The sequence below is a fragment of the Cricetulus griseus genome, chromosome X (assembly GCF_003668045.3).
Source record: "Cricetulus griseus strain 17A/GY chromosome X, alternate assembly CriGri-PICRH-1.0, whole genome shotgun sequence".
NCBI classification, from domain to species: Eukaryota; Metazoa; Chordata; class Mammalia; order Rodentia; family Cricetidae; genus Cricetulus; species Cricetulus griseus.
Window position 1 is genome coordinate 69566321 of NC_048604.1, and position 21582 is coordinate 69587902.

General features: G+C 41.9%; 1 protein-coding gene across 1 annotated transcript in view; it reads right to left on the reverse strand.

Moving 5' to 3' along the window:
- Window positions 1-3902: 3902 nt before the first annotated feature.
- Kif4a (kinesin family member 4A) overlaps window positions 3903-21582 on the reverse strand; it is a 122528-nt gene continuing 104848 nt past the window's right edge. Inside the window, exons 21-31 of the mRNA XM_027431726.2 lie at window positions 18432-18587; window positions 18217-18317; window positions 17104-17233; window positions 15665-15835; window positions 15050-15157; window positions 13695-13772; window positions 13089-13187; window positions 12432-12608; window positions 6862-6978; window positions 4886-5008; window positions 3903-4650 (exon numbers count right to left, since the gene is read on the reverse strand). Coding sequence (XP_027287527.1) covers window positions 4459-4650; window positions 4886-5008; window positions 6862-6978; window positions 12432-12608; window positions 13089-13187; window positions 13695-13772; window positions 15050-15157; window positions 15665-15835; window positions 17104-17233; window positions 18217-18317; window positions 18432-18587 — 1452 coding nt within the window. The 3' untranslated portion in view covers window positions 3903-4458. The remainder of the gene's footprint in view (window positions 4651-4885; window positions 5009-6861; window positions 6979-12431; window positions 12609-13088; window positions 13188-13694; window positions 13773-15049; window positions 15158-15664; window positions 15836-17103; window positions 17234-18216; window positions 18318-18431; window positions 18588-21582) is intronic.

The following is a 21582-nucleotide window of genomic DNA, read 5'->3' on the forward strand; positions in this document are numbered from 1 at the left end:
GCATAATGTGTACCCAGTCTCTCCAGCTCCTTCCTGTTTAATGACATCTAGATCTGGGGTTGGACTGCCTGCCCAGAGTAACTTAGAAGAAACTGCCCCAGGGTGGGGCAAAGTCAGTTCATCAAGTTAAGGCAGACCTGACTGAGCTTGAGGCAGCCCAGTGCTGCCTTCCACCCCAGGAAGCAAGAATAACCTGAAGCAGAGGTTTCCATTCTGACCCTGGGCTAAGGGAGGCATAGCAAGTTGACTAGTTGCTATGGATACAGAGATTGTGCAAATCACAAAGCCCTGACTGAAAGATTCTCTGTGTCCACTTCCCAGGGGCTGGGGGCACTGCTAATAAGAGGAAGACTGGAGGGGAGCTGGTTGCCTGGATCCCTTCCACTCAAGCTTCTAAAGGAGCTCCTTTCCTGCCTGCACAGTCCAGAAAATCCAAGTGCCTGCACTCTAGCCTTGTTCTTTCCTCACTGTCATCATGTAAGTCACTGTCCACCCCAAATAGAAACCCAGCTCTCATCTTCCTCCTCCCAGGGGCCCCACCCTCTCAGTCATCCTTAGTGAAAGTATAGTACACACATAGGGCAAAGGTGCATATGTGCGTGCCTGCATTGAGTATGCGTGTGTGTGTGTGTGTGTGTGTGTGTGTGTGTGTGTGTGTGTGTGTGTGTGTAAGGGTGGTGGTGGGGGCAGGGGAGTTGTCTTGGAGCAGGGTATTCCTGTCCCTGTGGTTCTGACTATGGCTAAGACTAAGTTGATTCACAAACTGGGGCTGGGCTTGTGACTGTGATTCTACGTGAGAAGATTTGTAGCAGGTGAGAATTCTACTACTCAACCACTAGTGTAAGCAGGGTGCGATTGATTGTGTGCAATGTGGCAGCATTTGTACATGTGTGCACTAGTGGCTGCCAGTACAAATGGGTTTCAAAATGACTGGAAACGTAAAGGAGCCCCTGGATAGTCTGTCTGTCTTGTCTAACAAGACTTGCCCCGTACAAAGGGACAGGGCCCCCTCATCCACTCCAAGAGTTTTAAGGGGTACACAGTGGGGGCTCCTGCAAGGAGGAAAGGCAAGTCTGCTCTTGAAACTGGGAAAGGAGGGTCTGTCTAGGGAGTGGAGGGGTGAGGCCCGGGGAAGGAGAAAACCTTTACCTTGTGGGCTCCTTCCCAGATTGTAGTCAACCCAAAGGGAGGCCCTTGCTTCTTCCCATCCTGGAACTGGGCTTCAGTAGCCTGTCCTGAGCACCTAGAGTCGTACCCCTGCACCCCAGACTCCCAGTCTACCTCCCTCCAGAGCTGCTTGGAAGATGGGATCAGGATATGAAAGACCCGGAGCAGGGAATTTGACAGGGGCGCTGCCTTACCCGCTGGACTCTATCCCTGCCGGGTTGAGCAGGTCTTCACTTCCCGGCTCCCACCGGTTGTTCCCAGCCTTCCCGAGCCCTCACACCTTTTACTCGGGAGCGTGCAGGTCTGCTTCCCAGCTCTTCTCCGAGTAGTCAGCCTCCTCCCTCTTGCAGTCCTCGGCTCGACCTCACTGATCAAACAGGTGTCACTGTTGCCACCTACAGGAAGAAGCGTGGGTCCTCTTGGAAGGTCTGCAGCAGCTCTGTGGCAGGAGGAGCCCAGTCGCGGTGGGAAGACAGGCGCGAGGGAGCGGGAAAGGAGGTCGGCTTTTTTACACGCTGGAGCTTGCGGTCAGGGGGCTTGGTGTGAGGAATTCCTTTGTGCAGCCTTCCCCATCCCTCTGTCCCTCCTCCTGTTCCCCTCCCAGTCACTGCCAGAGGGCTTTGTCCTGGTTCTAGGAGGAGAGGGCTGAGGGCATAGGCGGGAGGGAAGCTGGGGGAGGTGAGCACACAACTTTGCATCTTGGCAGTGAGGAGAAGGGGCCCTGCCAGTCCCCTGGAAACTCTTGAGCATCTGAGGAAGACTAACTTCAAGCTTCCTAGGAGTACAACTTCCAATCATTAGCTTCCCTTTCCTCTTGGGCTATTTGTAAGGCCCATCTATGAGATACTCTTGAAGTGATTTTATGAACTCTGGGCAGCAAGTTGCCGTTTCTGGACTAGTGGTCCCTGTGGATGCATTCAACAGCCCTCACGACACCGCACATGGGATGCTTGTTCAGGATATCGGGCTTGCTGCCTTGTTTACCTGAACATTGAATCATTTCATGACTCGCTTGCTTCAGGACTGTATAGGTTTACAAGGCTTTTGGAAGATGAACGTGTACAAAAGCAGCAGTTACTTCAGCATCAAGAGGTGGTCTAGCAAGTTGTGGTCAGCTTAGCATAAAGCATAGAACTGCCTGTGAGCTTAGAGGAGCTGACAGACAGCTCTTGATTGTGACTGATGCAGTGATTTGGGGGTCTGTGCATTAGCACTGTTGGGGTGTTGGTGGAAAAGGATGACTTTTTACAAATAAGCTGGCTTCCCCTCCCCCTCCACACACTCAATTTCAACCAGTGAAGGAGCTGGCTCTCTTCTGCCAGGAGCTGGTCCCCTCCCTCTCAGCTTTCCCATTGTATCCAGAGGCTCTAGTTGGCAATGACAGAGATTCCCTAATTCTCTCAGAATTAAAATGCAAAGAGAAGCAAGGCTGTTTGCTGGCAGGAAGCCAGGGAGGGCCAGCGGGTCACCTAGTCCTCCATTGGGAGTCATTCTTGGCAGGTTGTTTTTCAATTTCCTTTCTTTGCTTGGGTTGTGTTGGATTCTAGAATCTTGCGTTTCTTGTATGTGAGGATGGTTTGTGAGCGTTTTAGGAGCAGAGGGGGTGGAGGGACAGAATAGAATTCAATATACATCGATATGAATCTCAAGGTTTGCAAACTCCTAAAAGGCTTCAAATCCAGCCTGGATGTAACACTGTCAGCCTGCCCTACCCCCTTCTAGGTTTTAATTGGAGATGAGAAATCTGATGTATGGTTAAAAAGTAAGCCTTGTCCCTCCTCTCCCCTTTCAAGGGAGAAAGCAAGGGGCCAGTAATTTTGCTTTGTAACCAAAAAGGCATGGTGCCACCCATTAATCAGATTGCAGGGCATTAGGGAAGAGTCATCTGATAAACATTTATCATGTTGTTCCTCACGGACATTGTAACTATATTGACTACTTCTTTGTACCTCAGGTACTACCTGTGTGTTAGACAATCAGTGTCTCCCAAAGGCCCAGGTGTTCAACGTTTGTTCTCTGGCCTGTGGTGCCATTTGGCAGGTTGAGGTATGTTCTTGTGCAATGTTTTTAGTATACTTCAGGGTATGCTCCTGAAGGGGTGTTGGGACCCAGATCCTTCCACTAGTTTTTCCATCCTGGCCATGAGGTGAGCTTCTGTCATGATCTGATATGGGTGAAAACCATGGCATAGGACCTCCAAAACTGTGAACTAAAATAAACCCATTCTCTCCATGAACTCATTATCTCAGGCATTTGCTCTAGTACGGTAAAGCTGACACTCTATTTTCTCATATGTAAAGTACAGGCTCCTATGGACCTTGAACATTTTTTTGTGAGAAGCAAATACAATTATGGCAGGAATGTGGTGATGGGGATGCTCACTAAATGAGGAGACACCAGCTTTGCCAATGTCATTCCTACTTCTTAGAGCAGCATAGCAGCAGAGATGCAACACATGCTCTACACCAGTCTCTAGGGAAGGGGAGGAAGCTGGGTCAGGGTGTAGTTCAGTGACAGAATGTTTGCCTGGCATGTCCAAAGCCCCGTGTCAATCCCTATCCCCGTAAACAAAACAAAACACCAAACAAACAAAAAGCTAGGCAGCCTTCCCAGAAAAAGGAAGTATTCGGACTTGTGGGGAAATTGTAATGGATCTCCTTAATACTTTTCCCAGGGGGCTGAGGAAAACAGGTTGGAATTTTATTTCTTTCTCTAGCAAAGAAGGATCTCCTTTGGAAAGTAGATGAGCTAAGGTTTATTTATTTTCTTAACATTTAAAAATGTTTCATTCACTTCAGTAACATGACAGACATCCAAAAGTTCTGTTAAAATCCAGAGTTGGATTGGAGCAAGAAAACTCCCAGCCCCATTCCTGAGATGCAGAGAGGGAGTTGGGCCAGGTTTAAATCCTGCATGAGGCTTCTCCATTAAGTTGCTATGCCCATAAGAGAGGAACATCTTGGCCTCAGCTCCATGAGGAGACAATTCAACTGCTCACAAAGAAAGAGCTAGACTGTGCTGAGGACTGGTGCCTTATGAGTCACCAGGAGGGTCAGTTGGTTCTCTCCGATAGATGGCTTAGCACCTTTTGGAGAAGTAGTTGTTTGGGGTTGGAGGGCTTAGACAGTAAAGGCCAACATTCAGCAAAGGTCCTCTTTCTTTCAGTGACACTTTTCTTCTTCTCTCGATAGCAAGACCTATAACTACAGAAGTCATTAGCGCCCTTTCTCTCTGAGCTGCAGCCTGAGAGTGTGTCCATGGCAGACAGAAGAAAGAGATGATGACACAGCCTTAGTGGGACTCTTCTTGGATAGGAGAGCAGCCAGAGAAGAAGCTGGTGTTGCTGGCTAGAGCTCGCTTCTTCTTCTTCCCCATGGCTTTATTTTCTTGGGATTCTGAAGATTTCAGTTCTGGGTGGTCAGAGGAAGGAACTAAAACAGGCCTCCTTGGCAGCACCTGATCTGCATCAGACATCTTTAGGATCTAGAAAGACAGACAGGAATGAATAGACAGACACAGCTGAGATGCTACAAAGGCTCTTCACATCCCAAGTAATATGAGGCATCCCTTACAACTGCTCCATCAGATAAAACACTCAAGCCAGTGCTCAGCAATTTGATTATCTTTCCCCATAACTATCTCTCATAGGCTTCTATCATAGCCAATGCAGAGAAGGATGTGAATACAGTTTTTTCATGTTTCAAATTTAGCCACTCGCCTTGCTATTGGGAGTTGCACAGACAGGGTTGAAGAAGCTTAGTTCTGAGGTCATCTCTGTAGGATCTTCCAGTTTGAAGGAGCTTTCAGAATCCTGGGTTTGCTCAATAGCATCTGCGTTATCCTGAAATCAAGCAGACAGGCTTATTATAATTTAGCTCCCTGAGTTACAAAACAGCCTGCTCCTCTTCAGCCAGGGAGGTCTCAGCTCTGAGGATCTGATCAGCCAATTACTCAAAGCAAACCTAAGGGAGCTGCTATTTGGAGAAGCTTAACATATTCTGTTCCCAAAGGAATGAAGTTGTGCTTAAGAGGTAGATTCCCTAAACAGAGAAACCAAAAAGGAAAAACAAAACACCTTCAACTTAAGGCTGGGTGGTGATAGCACACATCTTCCAGAGACAGGCAGATCTCTGAGTTCAAGGCCAGCCTGGTCTATAAAGAGATTTCCAGGACAGCCAGGACTGTTATACAGAGAAAACCTGTCTCAAAAAATACAACATCAAGGACCTGTGCATGTCTAGAATGAGACATATGATGAAGGAAATTTTAAAATTAGGCCAAGCTGGGTGTGGTGGTATACATCTGTAATCCCAGAATTTGGGAGACTGGGGCAGAGGGATGACAGGTTGATCCAACCTGGGGTATTTAGCAAGACCTAGTCTCAAAGAAAATAAACAATAAAATTAGGCCAAGCTTTGTTTATTTCTTTGATTAAAGATCTTTTACATACAATCTGCAATAGCACCTCTATAGGAGGCTCCCTACATTAGTATTTATTTCAGAAAAGGAAATAAAATCCAAAGGACAGAAGTCACTTAGGTCACAAGGTGACTGCACAGAACTGAAATTAAAACTGGAGCTGTTGGTTGTAGAAACAGCTGGAGTGAGAACCAGGGAGCCTAAGGTTTAATCTTAGTTGCCAGGACCAGCTGTGTATCAGGCAAGTCACTTAAGTTTGCCTCTGGATTTTAGTTTCCTATTCTGCAAAATAGAAACCCTGGCCCTAATCAGTGGTTTTCTTTAACTGAAATCCTAAGGGGAGGCCCAATATGAAAGTAAGTGAAGAGCAAATTATTTTGGTGGAAATGGAATTATAGAGGTTTTGGGCAGAGATCCTTTCATATGGCAGCTTCAGGGTGCTAGAACCCTAAATGAAAAACCATGAGAACAGGGAACTCTTACAGGCTTCCATTATGTCTGAGTTTTAGCCTTACCTATACATAGCTTGTCACTTTAGTCCTCTGATGCTTACTTAGCTTAGAAGTCTTTAAAATAAAAGGCCCAAGCTCAAACTATCCCTGTGTAAATGTTCACGAAATGCATGATGAATGTTTATTACACTGTACCTGTAGGAGTCTTGTATTATGCATCAAGAGCTGTGGCAAAGATTTGTTGCCATGGGCACAAGCAGGTATAAGGCAAGTACAGGGATTGAATCTGCTTTCTGCTACTATTTTCAGGGCACATTTTGTTTCCCCAAGTTTGCTCTTCCTGGGAGCAACATAAAGACAGCTACAAGTTACGTTGGCTCACAACAGTGACTAGTAGACTAGATTTCTGTGGATCTTTTCTTAGAGTCATGGAATGCTTGGTTCCCATAGTGTCTACTAACTAGTGTCTCAAGATACCAGAAGGATGAACTTCCTTTCTGGAAGTTGCCATCTCAGTAAGTGGCTTTCACAGTTCCAACTAAGCCTCTGAACTAGTTTGATCCTGTGTCTCTATGTACCTGTAAATTCTTGCTTTCCTGTTCCTTGTTCCTGTTTCTGAAGCCATGCAGAAGCTTCTCAGACAAGGCTGGGGGTAGGGGTGGGGACTGCATGCCTGAGAGGTGAAATGTCTCTTTCTGGGTACAGAGGAGGAAGTGTAGGGACTACTGGCAGGAGAGTCCAGGTGTCAGGGTGGGAAGAAGAAAAGGGTAGAAACGCTAGAGAGGTCCGAAGGGACAGTGAGACGAAGCAATACTGATCTTACCTGGCTCTGCTGTCTGTTGCGACACTTTGTGGGGTCACAGCTGCAGGCCACATTACAGTCTGACCTTTGCTTTCTGCACCCACATTGCTTGTTCCCACACCAGCCTTTGCAGGAACACTGAAAAACAGGTTTGTGGAAAGACACATTACCGAAAGGATTAGATTCTAAAGTACCTTTCCTTCATATGCCAGTCTTTTCAGAAACAAAGGAAAGAGTCATCTTCTCTATCAAACCAGTCTTCTCTAATCCCTCATTTCATTTAACCATGATCACTAGGAACCACTAGAGGGTAACTAAGCAGGTTATACCAAACAACTAAATGTTCTATTTTAAGCAGCATAGCTGAAGATAGATAAGAAGGCTATCCTAACACCCTCACATGACAAGTACTGGGTAAACACTAGTCATAATTTCATGGGCAAAGACCTGCAGGCAGCATGGCAGTGCAATTAGGCTTATTTAAGGGCTGAGTCAAGTTGTTCTGCAGGGAACTTGTTCTGGAACTCACTCTGTAGACCAGGCTGGCCTCAAACTCACAGAGATCCACCTGCCTCTGCCTCCCAAGTGCTGGGATTAAAGGCGTGCGCCACCACCACCTGGCCTTTAAAATGTGTAGCCCAGGCTGGCCTTGAACTTGTGATCCTCCTGCCTCTGCCTCCTTCAGCAAATCCTACTGGTATGCGCCAACATAAGCAGCATTCTGCGTTTTTTGATCTACCTGACTGTACTTCCTTCCAATGCACATTGCTACATTTTGTTCAGTGTCAGCTGGGGCTTTGTCCTGAGCACTAACTCATCTTCAATAACAGTAAGGATAGGAAATAAAATCATTTATATTTGAAACTGCAGTTTTCACAGTACACACACACACACACACACACACACACACACACACACACACACACACACACAGCCAGTTTACAAGGTAGCCTTGTTTGTTGGCTCTAATAATGAACGAAAGAAAGTAGGAAGGATGATTAATCAGTAAGATAATAAAAATCACAATCTAAAAATATTTTGACAGGCTGGAATTAGAGGCTGAGTAGAAAGAAAAGATACAATAGGAATAAATTCAAGTTCAGCATCTAGGTTCTCCCAAATCACCTGTATAAGTACAATATATGGAGATCTAGCTTTAGAGTAGTCTGCACAGCGGGTCAAGGCAGCCCAAACCTTTAGTCCCAGCACTTGTGAGGCAGTTAGCCAACCCAATCTACAGGCCAGCCAGTAATCTATAGTGAGACCCTTTTTAGAAAATCAAGACAACGCCCCCAAGTGCGCCAGACAAAAATGAATCCAATAGTCTGGTGGTTAATGAGGCCTGAAATCACAGCTGTTTTTTTTTTTCCTGGTCACATGTGTGGACTCATCCAGAGTTTATAATAAAATTCAAGATCGTAAGCGCTTTTCACCTAAGAACTTTGTTCTGTAGCTATATAGGAAACCCATGATAGTATCAGGAGGATAATGTATATCATTCTATAAAATTTTAAAGCCCAAGGCATGATTATAATAGTTGTATATGATATTCCATCACATAGATATGTCAATTTTTTTTAACCAGTCCCCTAATTGTAGATATGAACATAGTTTTGAAAGAAAATATTTGCTATTACAGATTGTGTTGCAGTGAATGTCCTTGTACACAAATGCAATCTAAACCATACACACAGGCACGGCCCTCTAAATCTGGCCCCACTATACCTAACTTTACCTTTCCCACTTGTCAACACATGATAGTCACAATAGCCTTCTCAGGTATATAAAGTCCATTCCTGCCCTGAGGTCTTTTCAATTGTTCTTCCCTTTTCTCCTCTCATTCACTCACTCTTCTTTCACTTTCTTTTTTGTGACTTAGGCCCTCATTACATAGCCCAGGTTGGTCTCGAACTTGTGATTCTTCTGCCTAAGCCTCTAGAGTGCCAGAATTATAGGCATGTACCACTATACCTGGTGCTCCTCATTTTGTTTAGATCTCATCATAATTATCTGTTTCCCAAATAGTCTTTCCCCTCCCAATCATCTCTATGACTTCACTGTAGAGTTTGTTTTCTTCTAAATCACCATCCAGAACTATTTTGTTTTTCTGGTCTATGTCTTTTCCTACAAGAATGTGTTCACAATGACAAAGTTAATTGTATATTCTCAGAAATAGTGTTCATTCTTGGCACAAAGCTACTTAGAAAAGATTCATTGAATGAATACAGCAATTCCCATATTGATGACTATTTCCTTCATATGAATTACTATGTGAGTAATTATGGGATCAAAGAATAGGAACACTTTTAATATATGTGCTACTGAAAGTGAGCATGATGAGAATATTTTTAAATTTTCTGATAATATTTTCAGGTTGCCTTCCAGAATAGGTATACCAACTTATATTTCTAATAGCATTAGATAAGAATATCCATCTTAGTCACTTTTACCAACAAGATACATCATAATAAATCAAAAAATCCCTTTAGCTACTTTGAATAAGACAAGCAAATATAACTTGTTTTACAGATACTTCTTCAGAATGGCCCTGATCCATTTTGGTATCCTGGATCCTTTGTCCATTTGTGATTCATCTAAAGGCTTCAAAAATGCCTTTGTTTTTCGAGACAGGGTTTCTCTGTATAGCTTTGGAGCCTGTCCTGGAACTAGCTCTTACAAGACCAGGCTGGTCTCGAACTCACAGAGATCTGCCTGCCTCTGCCTCCCGAGTGCTGGGATTAAAGGCGTGCGCCACCACCGCCCAGCTCAAAAATGCTTTCTTTACCCTGTCAGCATTTCTCTATTTTGTCACATGGGATAATACAAATGATATCTGAAGGACTGTCATGAGTGATTGGACTTCTTCATAGCCAAGAGCCAGTGAAATGATTTATAAAATAGCACACTTCACACATACAAGAAACACATTCTAAAATCCAAAAGCACACAACAGTAGGCTGCCTTTGAGCCCATGGACTTCTGTTTTTGCTAGTCTTCAAGCAAGCAGACACTAGAGAGAGGCACCGAGTAGTAGTGATGGTAGAGCTGAATGAACATGTTCATGAACACTTGACAGATGTAGCCACATGAAAGTCATATATGAAAGCTACACCTTCATCTTATTCTCTCTCATCCCAGGAAGCTGATTAAAATGCCAAAGAAGGACTTTGACACAACTATATCAAAACTGCTGGTAACCCACCAGCATATCTCAAGAAACAGCACAGATGGGGAAGACTCCTAGGTTTGCCAGTTCTCAGCTCTTACTATACATGAGAAATCTCTGCAGGGGCTAGAGGCATAGCTCAGTGATTAAAAGTGCTTGCTGCTTTTCCAGAGGACCTGAGTTCAGTTCCCAGCACCCACATCTGGTGGTTTACAACCATTTGTAACTCCAGCTCCCAGGGCTCCAACATGCTCAAAGCACCAGCACACATGTGGTATTCACCCACACTCCCACACAAACATTAGAAAAAAGAAATCTCTGGGGAAGTTTTCTAAAACTCCAAGTCCTACCTCACCTCAACTCAATCAGAACATCTGGAGGTAGAGTCCCTGGTTGTATTTTAAAGAGCTCCCCTGAGGAAAACTAGGGTTGAGCCTACTGTTTTATAGCCTGTAACTCTAGTATGTCTCAGAAGAAATAGATCTGGTCAAATTCAAACTCAAAGAATAAAGAACAATAATGTTGATATATTGAGCTTTCCAAGAACAAGTGTATCCATATTGCTTCATACCTGCAAACTCCTTTCCAAAGGGTTTAGGCCCTCTATTCTTTTGTTCCTGTGTATGCTTGTGAACTCTGTCTCTGTAACTTAGATGGTCATTTAATTGACATTAAGCTAGCACTGTTACTTCAATCATAATGGCATTATGTTGGTTGAGGAAATGAACAAAAGACAGACATTTGGGGCTAGGGATATGGCTTTGTATTTAAGAACGCCTGTTACCTTTGCAGAGGACATGGATTTGAATCCCAGCACCCAAATAGTGGCTCGCAACCATATGTAACTCCAGTTCTGACCTCCACAGGCCCTAGGCATGGATCAGGTGCATATACATACATGTAGGGAAATCATTACACATAAACACATACAACAAAGTTATAACAAAAAGACAGCCATGTCCTGCTTCATTTTGTCTAAGTGTCCCAGTGTTCTACCTCAAGTCTTAGCAATCTATTATTTATTGTGCCAGAAGTGTTCTCCCTTTTGTCCTCAACACTGTCTTTGACTTTCTACCTTATACTGCAGCAACAATCACCTCCTTCAATGTCATCTCCCTAATCTGTACCTCTTCTGGTTGCTTCTAAAAACCCAAATCCTCCAATTATTCTTCCTGAGATGAATGTATTGAAGTTCTAGATATGCTTCTTTCTATTCCTTTGTCTTGATTCCTCCATTAAGTTGTAAACTCTCTGAGGGCACAGCATGTTGCATTGTTGATGTTGTTACCTGACCAATGATAACACTGCCTGGCTGTTTGTTCCTTATGGTCTGCTTCACTTTTGGCTTTACAAAACTGGCCAAATCAAGTCTGCTTCTAGGAAGCCATTAAGTTAAATTAGGAGACTACAAAGCTCAGGTGGATGATGAAGCATAGTATTTTGGAAATTAAAGTCTCAGTATGAAACAGCTGTATTTAGTAATTATAGAGGACTAGCATCTGGAAGTAAATAAAGTACACCTTAAAGTCAGAATTGTTTTTAGGTGGGCATGGCATTGCAAGCCCAACTGTAATTTCAGCACTCAGGAGGAGGAGGTAGGAGGCATAGATGTTAAACACCATCCAAGATTACATAGTGAATTCAAACCTAGCCTGGGATTAGATAAGGCACCATCACTAAAACAAAACAAAACAAAACAAAACAACAATGTCCCCCAAGTCAGATTATTCCTAATTTGCCTTAACTTTGCCTGTTTGTTCTTAATTATTATCTTTCTCTATAATTCCATTTGTTCCTTGGCATAGTAAGAAAAAGAAAAACACCAAAATAGGTAAGGAAGATAAAGTAGCCACTCAGTTTCTGGTCCAAGGTTTTTTTTGTTGTTGTTTTGTTTTTTTACTAATGTGACCACCAGAATATGATAAAAACAAACTGGATCTGGGAGTCTAAACACTAAATTTCAAGTACTGACTATCACTTGTTTTGGTGACCATGGACCAATTCACTTTCCTCTTGTGGGTCTGAAGCCTATCTGTAATATGGAAACAATAAATACCTCTCAGGGTTTTTTTTATAATTATTAAAAGATGATGTGTGAGAATGGTTGTTTAAACTGTAAAAAGTGCTATACAACATGGACTGGGGTGATCACTTGGGAATCACCTTCAGTGAAATGGTACGGAATGCTAGCTATTCAGATTGCCACAATCCTGAAAAATCAAAGTGAGGCAGCCAACTTGAAAGCTCAGGTGTGTCTGCTTCCCCTCATAGTCCTCACAGAGACAGTCTGACAAGTGTCCCTTAGAGTCAATGGCTCTGAAGGGGCTCCAGGGAGTTCAGATGTAGGGCAACAACCAATTTGAGATTCAGAAGCTAGCCCACTGGAGTTAATTGTAATGAGTGAAATTAGAGAGTAGGCTCATACCCCTTGGTTGTTCTTCTTGGACACCTTGACTAATTTTGGTGGTATCCACTCCTCATCAGCACAATCATCACTGTCATCATTCTCTTGTTCAGTCACTGAATGCTCGGAATAACACTGTAGCGCCTCGATGTCCAAGCTTTCCTCTGGGCATTTTTCTTTAATTCGACAAGGTCTGGGCTACAAAAAAATTAAGGTAGTTAAAAAAGTCTTTTAAAATTACATATGATATACTATCATCCCAGTAGCTATTGCCAGCAGTATTTACAGAGATTTCAGACTTCTCAAATATATTCCATTTGATTTTGCCAATCACAAAAATTCTGCTTTAGCCTTTGGCCTTGGAGTCTTTGAAGAGCTAGAAACTGGAGGCCCATTAATCTGAGGGAGGGGGAGAGGACTCATGGTTTAATAAGATAAGCATCTCTGGATGGACAGCTGAACATTGCTCTCTTCTGCTCCCTTTTAGCCATGTTATATAGTAACTGCATGATCGACCACAATTAGCCTTCTGAGAAAGCTGAATGCCTATATTCCTTAGGATTGTAATCTAGTTTTACTGGGGCTCCTTACTGTTATAGCCTTTTACAAAAGACAGGTTTAGTACACTCACTCAAACCTGGGCTATGCAAAGGTATCATAGGCAACTGAACATCTTACCTTAGGTGGAATATATTCAAAGGAAGAGTCTGGAGACTGAAGGATATTTTTCATAAGATGGGTTTTCTGTGTGCTGGCTACTTGGAGGAGGGCCAGTTTCTGTTTGAATAGGAGAGACAAAATAGATAATGTTAGGGCAGATTTTGGGAGCATTTATGGCTAAACCACATTCCAGACCTATGCTATCTTCCTTGTTTATCACAATATAGGGAGGTGGGTGGCAGTAGAGTAGTTGGAGGACTCTCACTTTCTAAGGTCAGTATTAGATTAAGGAGGGGTATACTTTATTTTTTGTTTGTTTCTTTGTGGGTTTTTGAGACAGGGTCTCACTATGTATCCCTGGCTGGCTTAGAGCTTACAAAGATCTGCCTGCTTCTCCCTCCTGAGTGCTGGGATTAAAAGTATGCACCACCATGTCAGGCAAAAACTTGGGTTTCTTAACACTTTGAAATGCATATTACTGGATCACATGAAACTCGATAGAGGACCTCACAAAATTGGGCTAAATATAGTCATCAAAACTGAGGACTGCTTCCAAGGGCTAGCTAGCCTTAGGGGCAACAAGGGTCTCCTGAGGCTTATCTAGTGGGTAGAAAGGTGTCTTACCTGCTTGATGGCATTGTTTTCTTGGAGAAGCTGCTGATTTTGCTCACATATTTCTTGCATCTTCTTAAGTTCTTCATCCTATTTCCAGATAGCATAATTATAAGTGGGGTTATTTTGGGTGCTACATATGAGTTACCAAACAACTCAGATGAAAACACTGCTTTCAAGTGGCTGGTTCATGATTGGTTTTTACACAGCAGGCAGACTCACAGAAAAATGCCTCATTCCTTGTTCCTAGGTACCCTGAATATCTTACATTTCAGTATCCCCCAATATCCCTGAATGTACTTGCAGGAAGTAAGCTTTCTTATCCTTTCCCATTCTCATAGCGCCTATGCACATCAACATGCTGGTTCAGAAACCCGCACAGCGTTAGCTCTTCCCTGAAATCTGCAGGTGCTTCTGTGAACCCTTCTCACATAAGCTGGCTAGTCTAAATGCTACTCTAACAAGCCTTGTTAAACTTGCTGGCACTTAAGGCAACTGAATTCATGTATATAACTTTAACTTGTTTGGTTATGTCTTAGGTGTGAAGTGCTAAGGCAACCTGGACTGACAGTGCAGGAAAAAGACTTGAAGTTGGACTAAAATAGTGCTCCAACATGCTACTAAAAGGGTGTGGTGTTCCCAGAACTTGAAAGAATTTTAGACCCTGGGCATTTTATTAACATGTCAGGTCTCGGCTCAGAACAAGCTCAGAAAGATACATTTGAATGCCCTCAGGATTTTTTTCCACTTATTTGTATTATTATTAAGTGCATATGAGTGCAGGTGCCTGTATATACTGGAGGCCAGGCATGGGATTCCTCCTAGAGCTGGAGTTACATGCAGTTGTGAGCAGCCTGGCATGTGTGCTGAGAACTGAATCCTCGGCAAGAGCACTAAGGGCTCTTAACTACTAAGCCATCTATTTAGCTTAGATTTTACGTAAATACACTAGATAGTCCTCAGCTCTGGAGCTTAGGGTTAAGGCAAAAGAATCAAGAGGCCTAAGTCTGACCATGGAACCTTCTGTTTCAGTATTGAAAATTAGGTTACTATTATTATTTTTTGGATTTTCAAGGCAGGCTTTGTGTAGCTTTGGCTGTCCTAGAACTAGCTCTATAGACTAGGCTGGCCTCGAACTCACAGAGATCCACCTGTCTCTGCCTTCCAAGTGCTGGGATTAAAGGCATACACCACCACTGCCAGGCTGGAAAATTAGGTTGTTCTTACTGTAGCTACACCGATTTCCCCTAACCAGATCCAACAGAGCCTTGAAGGAGTAAAGGCTCTGGTTTGTCAATAGTTAATTACTTTCTGCTTCAAGGTCCATGGCTCAAATGAGACAGAATTCTCTATCAGGTTTTGCATACCTGACATTTCAGAGTGCTCAGCAGCTGCTTTTCCTTTTCACTAACTGACTCCTCCGGCGGCTTCCCTGCCATTTGGCATTGTTGCAGCTGGCTGAGAAGGTACAGTACCTAAAGAAAGACACAACCACTGGGTGATAGCAAAGGAGTAAGGGGAGAAAGGATGCTATCTAGTTCAAGTCATGATTCACATAACTTTTTCTGTGAGTTAAAGGTAAAGAATGTCTTTTCCTCTCCTATCCAAAGTGATAAGCCTAGTAAAGGTGGCTCTTAGCATGCAGCCTTGGGATTGGAGTCTGTGGCCAAGAGCCACTTAGATGAGACACTTGTGTTTCAGCTTACTTATGTACAAAATGTGAAAAAGATCACATAGACTTTTGAAGGAAGCTTCATGTGCCATTACTGTTTGTTTACTTATTTTTTCGACTGTGATAGGTCTCAGTGTAGTCCAGATAGGCTTTGAACTTGAGATTATTTTTCTGCTTTAGCCTCCCAGAGTGCTAGGATTATAGGCATCAAACACCATGTCAGGCATATTCAATGACTTTTACAAAATGAACATCCAGAAGCAGTGACAGCCCATGCCTCACCATAACTTCTTGTCTTTCTAAAAGTTACCTTTTCTTGTTCCTGTTGCTTCACTTTGACCAGCTCAGCTTGTAACTCTCTCTCTCTCTCAGTAAGATGATTTTGCTCCTCAAACAGCATCTTTTCCATGTCAACACAGCTGGCCTTACTCTCCTTCAGGCTGCTTTCAAGCTTGCTCATCTGTATTTTGGAGGAGACCAGCTGAAAGGATAAGAGAAAGTCATTTTATGTGAAGAAGGATCTATCTTCTCCCATTCACTGAACAAGAAAAGGTCAGCTTTCTTGGAGTGATTTGAGAAAAGTTCTTCCAAGAAAGTCTAAATCCATTCTCATTTTTCCCATGTCATATGGATTCTAATACTGAACTGAAATCCTGTTACTGGTTTAAAATATTTACTTTTGATGTGTATAGGTGTTTTGCATGCATGGATGTCTGCACACCATGTACATGCCCAGTTCCTGCAGAAGCCAAAAGTGGGTGTGTCAGATCACCTAGAACTAGAGTAACAGATGGTTGTAAGCTACCACATGTGTGCTAGGACTTGAACCTAGGTCCTCTGAAAAAGTAGTCAGTGCTCTTGGGCCACTGAACCATCTCTCTAGCACCTTAATAGCACTGTTTTACTCCTAGGCCATAAGTTGATATTTATGCAGAGACAGGTATCTTAGGGGTAGAAGCCACAACTGAAGTCATTTATCTGTTGCTCTGCATCAAGACAAGAATAAACCTAACATGGACAATATTTGACAATTCTGAAATTCTGAAACTTTAAGCAGATCTTAAACCTTAAAGAGGAACTCACAGAACACAGTTTCTAGCCAATTTTGTCTCAGAATCTCTGTTCACATGTTAGAACTTGTAGACCTGATTGCTGAAATTGTAGATCTTGCTAGATAAACTTCTTTAGGCAAGACTGGTATCCTGTACTGGCCTACTTTTATTTTCACTACTAGACTAGACAGCAAGTATCATAAATACCAGTATCCCCAAGACCCATGACTAGTCAGCATTCCTTAGTAGAATAAATCTGCTAGCCCAAGACAAAAACATATAAAGCATAACAATGCCCAAACTTCTGGATTCAGAAACAATATACTTGTCTTCAGTGATCAATTTTGATGCATCTTCTGATAGTTTACAATGAAATCATACATTTAAGATCAGTGAAGAGGGCTTTTTCTTAAAATGAATCTGTATACAGTCTCCTTGAGTCTTCCTGGTCTTTTTCTATTAACAGTATGTCATATTAATACATACTTGCTATGTCAGACATGATGAGTATCAATTTATGATATTTTTCTAAGGAACTGTCCTGTACTTGCTTCTAACCAACTTTTATCTAGTAAACGCTTCAATATTGGATTTTCTACCATGAAAAGAAGCTATAGCACTAAGAAAGTGTTCCTTACACTTCAGCCTACCCAGCCAGGTCCTCTAGAACTGTTATTATTAGGAAGAGAAATTTTACCTCTCCAATTAAATATTTTATGGCACATTTGGCTTCCAGAATTGTGGCAATAGTCTCCCAGCGTTGTTTCTGCCTGTCTTCACTTTCAGCATCAAGGAGCTTTTGCTGTAGGTCCGCAATCTGAGCACTCCTTCAGGGAGAGAACAGTGAGATTTATTGGGATCAGCCTCAACAGTGAAGAGAAAGGGAGCAGCTTTGAGTAGAAAATTAAAAGAATTTTATGTATGGAATGATCAGTTAAAAAATAAGCCACCTTATTCAAATTTTATGTGGTCCCTCCAAACCTGTAAGAAAAGGAACCCCAAGGAAATGTCCAAGTAGCTCTAATTTTATGAAATATTGGTTGAAATAAGAGAGGCTTAGAATGATCGATTTTTTCTACCTTTTATTTATTTCTCTGTGTATATGTAGGGGTGAGCACACCATGGTGTGCAAACTTTTTTGTTAGTTCTTTATCCCATTGTTTTCTCAAAATTTTTTTCAGTTCATCATATATTCTAGATTTTAGCCCTCTGTCACATATGTAGCTGATAAATATTTTTCCCCATTCTATAGGCTGCCTCCTCACTGGAATGATGGTGTCCTTTGATGTACAGAAGCTTTTTTTAAATTTCATGAGGTCCCATTTGTTAACTGTCAGAAGCAGGTGCTTCTGATAAGTTGAAGTGTGTTCACTATTTTCTTCTCTATTACATTATGGTCTCAGGTCTTAATTTGAGGTCTCTGTTTTATGTGGGGTTGTTTTGTGTACAGGAGAAAACAAGGATCTAGCTTCATTCTTCTACTTGTATGTAGCTAAACACTTTGAAATACACCGTTTGTTGAAGATGATGCCTTTGTTGCAGTGTGTATTGCTGGCCTCTCTGTCAAAAAGTTTAAGACTCCCAACTTCGTTTTACATTCGTAAGGTGAGAAGAATGACACTTACCTCATAGAGCATCATAGTGGCTGAATGACAGAATGGATCTCAAAATACTGTTACTTTCTCTTTGTTACTGGTTTTCCCCCCATAAAAATCCTTTGAAAAGGAAGGAAACTCTTGACTGTGTGGACTGATGGCACCTATTTGGATTCCAGGCATAACATTTTATGCTTTAGATACAGCCTAATTACCTGAGCTCCAGTTCAGTCTCTAGGCTTTCAATCTGCTTTGCAATACAATCCCCTGCTTCTGAATCTGAACCTCGTACTTCATCACGTGAGAATGTGCGCCTCTGTAAAGACAGTGGGCAAGAAGGTGGGATTTAAAAGGAAAGAGTACTCCAAAGCAGTGAGGATTTGCTGGAAATTCCATGTGGCTATTGATAGCATTTTCCCGTGACACTTACTCGGAGTTTAGGAGGTGGATTCTCTCCAGATTCTCTTTTTTCTTTGAGTTGTGCCACATCCTGAGCAAGGATCTTCCTATCTTCAAGAAGGTCATTCAGATGCCGTTTGGCTTCCTCAGTACTGACCATAACCTCAATTTCATTTCCAAGCCAATTCTAGAAGAGAAATCAGTGATGTATGAGTTGGGGATGAGAATTCCATGGGCTAGATACAGTTGAACTTAATTTCATTTGGGCCAGAGCCTATGAAACCAGAAGTGAGATCTTTGTGTCTATATCATTAAAACCATTGCCTCTCTAAGAAATTTATCAACAGTATCCCCAAAGTCACAAGAGGCTTTCTATAGCAAACTTTTCTCTACCCATCCTACTACTACTTATTGTTCTCATAATATTTGCTTTTGCCATTAACTATCATGACACATATTTAAAATAGAAGGTGGGTAAGGGGCTGGAGAGATCGTTCTGAAGTTAAGGGCACTTACTGCTCTTCCAGAAGGCCCAAGTTTGGTTCTCAGCAGCCATGTCAGGCAGCTCACAGCTGCTTGTAACTCCAGCTCTTGGGATCCAATGCTTCCCTCAGACACCTGAACTCAGGTATACACATCCACATGTACACACACACACACACACACACACACACACACACACACACACACACACACACCCCAAAAAAATATAAAGAAAGAAAGTAGAAGGAAGGGATTTTAAAAAGAAAATATAATTAGCTAAAGAGACTTTTAGAAACAGTAACCTTGAAGGCTGGATATAGCTTAGTGGCAGAGTGGGTGCTCATATTCAAGACACTATAAATTCAATCCCTAACACCAAAAAGAGAAAAACCCACAAAAGACAGTTGGAGAGAGTTCTTAAAATAACAAGAACTGTGCAAGCTCAAACCAGACAAAATCGCAGGAGGTGGGAAGTGGACCTAAAGTCTGACCCTAACTGAGGAGCTATTGACAGCTGTCAGGGGATGAAATTAGCTTTCTGTAAGGGTGTGACTCCTGGTAGGCAGACCACATTCCAGTGGATTGCCACACAGCCAAGAGTATTTGAGCAACACAGATTGGACTGGTGGGTTTAAAATAAAAATGAGGACATGAAGTTGGTTGGGTAGGGGAGGTGAGCTGATGGGAGTTGGGGGAGAAAAGGTGAATATGATCAAAATGCCTATGTTAAGTAAGAATACTACCATGAATAAAACACCCATTTTATCAGGAAGAAAATAATTCTCAATACAAAGCACCCAAATCTGTGAAACAAAACTATCTTTAATTCAACAAAGAAGACAATAGAGACAACAATTTGCTGTTTATGAGAAACATACTTTAAAAATAACGCACATAAGTTAAAATCAAATGGGTCTACAATTACCACACTAAACACTAATGAAAAGAGAGCTTGGGGAACTACATGAATATTAGAGGTAGGTTTTAAAGGTAGGCATGATGTTGTATACCTATAATAGTAACACTCAGGAGGCTGAGGTAGAGGACTGTAACCCTGAGGTCAATATGAACCTCAAAAATTTTGTCTCAAAAAGCAAAACAAAGAGACTGCTCAGCACAGGACTCAGGTTCAGTTCTCAGCACCCACATGGTGACTCACAACTGTCTGTAACTCCAGTTCCAGCAGACCTATGCTCTCTTTTGGCCTCCTCAAGCATCAGGCACACATGGGCTGCACATAAATAAATGCAGGCAAATACTCATACACATAAATAAAGACAAGTATTTTAAAAAGCAAAACGAAACAAGTAAAAACCAGCAGATTTTAGAATAAAAATATTACAAAGAATAAAGAAGTTAATTTCATAAAAATGAAGAAGCCAATCAATTCTGTTTTTTTTTTTCTTTCAATGGAGACAAAGTCTTGCTATGTAGCCCTGGTTGGCCTGTAACTTGCTATGTAGAACAGGTTGAACCAAAATGTGGTATGATTCTCCTGCCTCTGTCTCCCAAGTGCTGGATTTATTTAGTTTACAGTCTTCAGCCACCTTGCTTGGTGAAGCCAATAAATTCTAAATGCTTGTGGCCAGCACTTCCATTAAGCACACGTTCCCAAGGGACAACACTGCTCTATAATATTATGAAGCATATGAAGCAGAAGTCGGCATTTTTTGATATTATGTTATATATTTTCACATTATATCTACAAAATACCTATTTTGTCTCCTATACCTACACAATCATTTTGTTTTTCATTTTCAGTATTGTATTGAAGAAATTACGTTAGATATTAAATGCTTTTTGTTAGATGATTTTGTCCAACTCTAGGTAGTGTGTACTAGCATATAATATATATAATATATTATAATATTATAATAGTATATAAGGCTGAACTATGATACTCAGAAGATGAGGTGTACTAAATGCATTTTTAACTTAATATAGGTGCTGTGGAATGGAGCTGCATTATAAGCTGAGAAGCATCCATCCATAAAATAAAATAATAAAAATACTACCATGTATTTAAGATATTAGTCTGTACTTATTTTGTAATGCCTTTATCTGGTTTTAGTATCTGGCATCCTCATAAGTGGAGCAGCAAAAGTAATCGTTCCAATTCAGTTGTCTAAAAGACTTTACATACAACTAATATTATTACTTCCTTAAATTTGAATAAATTTGGGCTGGACATGGTGGCTCACACCTTTAACCCCAGCACTCGGGAGGCGGAGGCAGAGGCAAGTTGATCTCTGTGAGTTCAAGGCCAGCTTGGTCTTCAGAGTGAGCTACAGGACAGCCGAACCTACATAATAAGACTCTGTCCTGAAAAACATTTTTTTTCATATATGACTAACTTAAGTTTACCCTCTACTTTCTCTCTTATTCTCATCACCAGAAAGGAAGTTAACCAAATTCAACTTCAAACGTTGATCTCAGGGACCTGGGAGGTGACTCAGTGGTTAAAGCACTTGCTACAGATATAGGAATAGTTTAGAATAGTTTAGAACCCCAGCATCTATTTAAAAAGCAAGGGCATGGTAGCCTGCCTATATGCCCAGCATCTGGGAGGCAAAGACAGGGCACCTAGGCCTTCATACCCTGTGGAACCATGCATATACATATACCAAACACACAAAAATTGATCTCAGGTAGTCCAAGTTATAACATGGTTTCTTCTTTAGTAAACTTCAGTAGTTTGT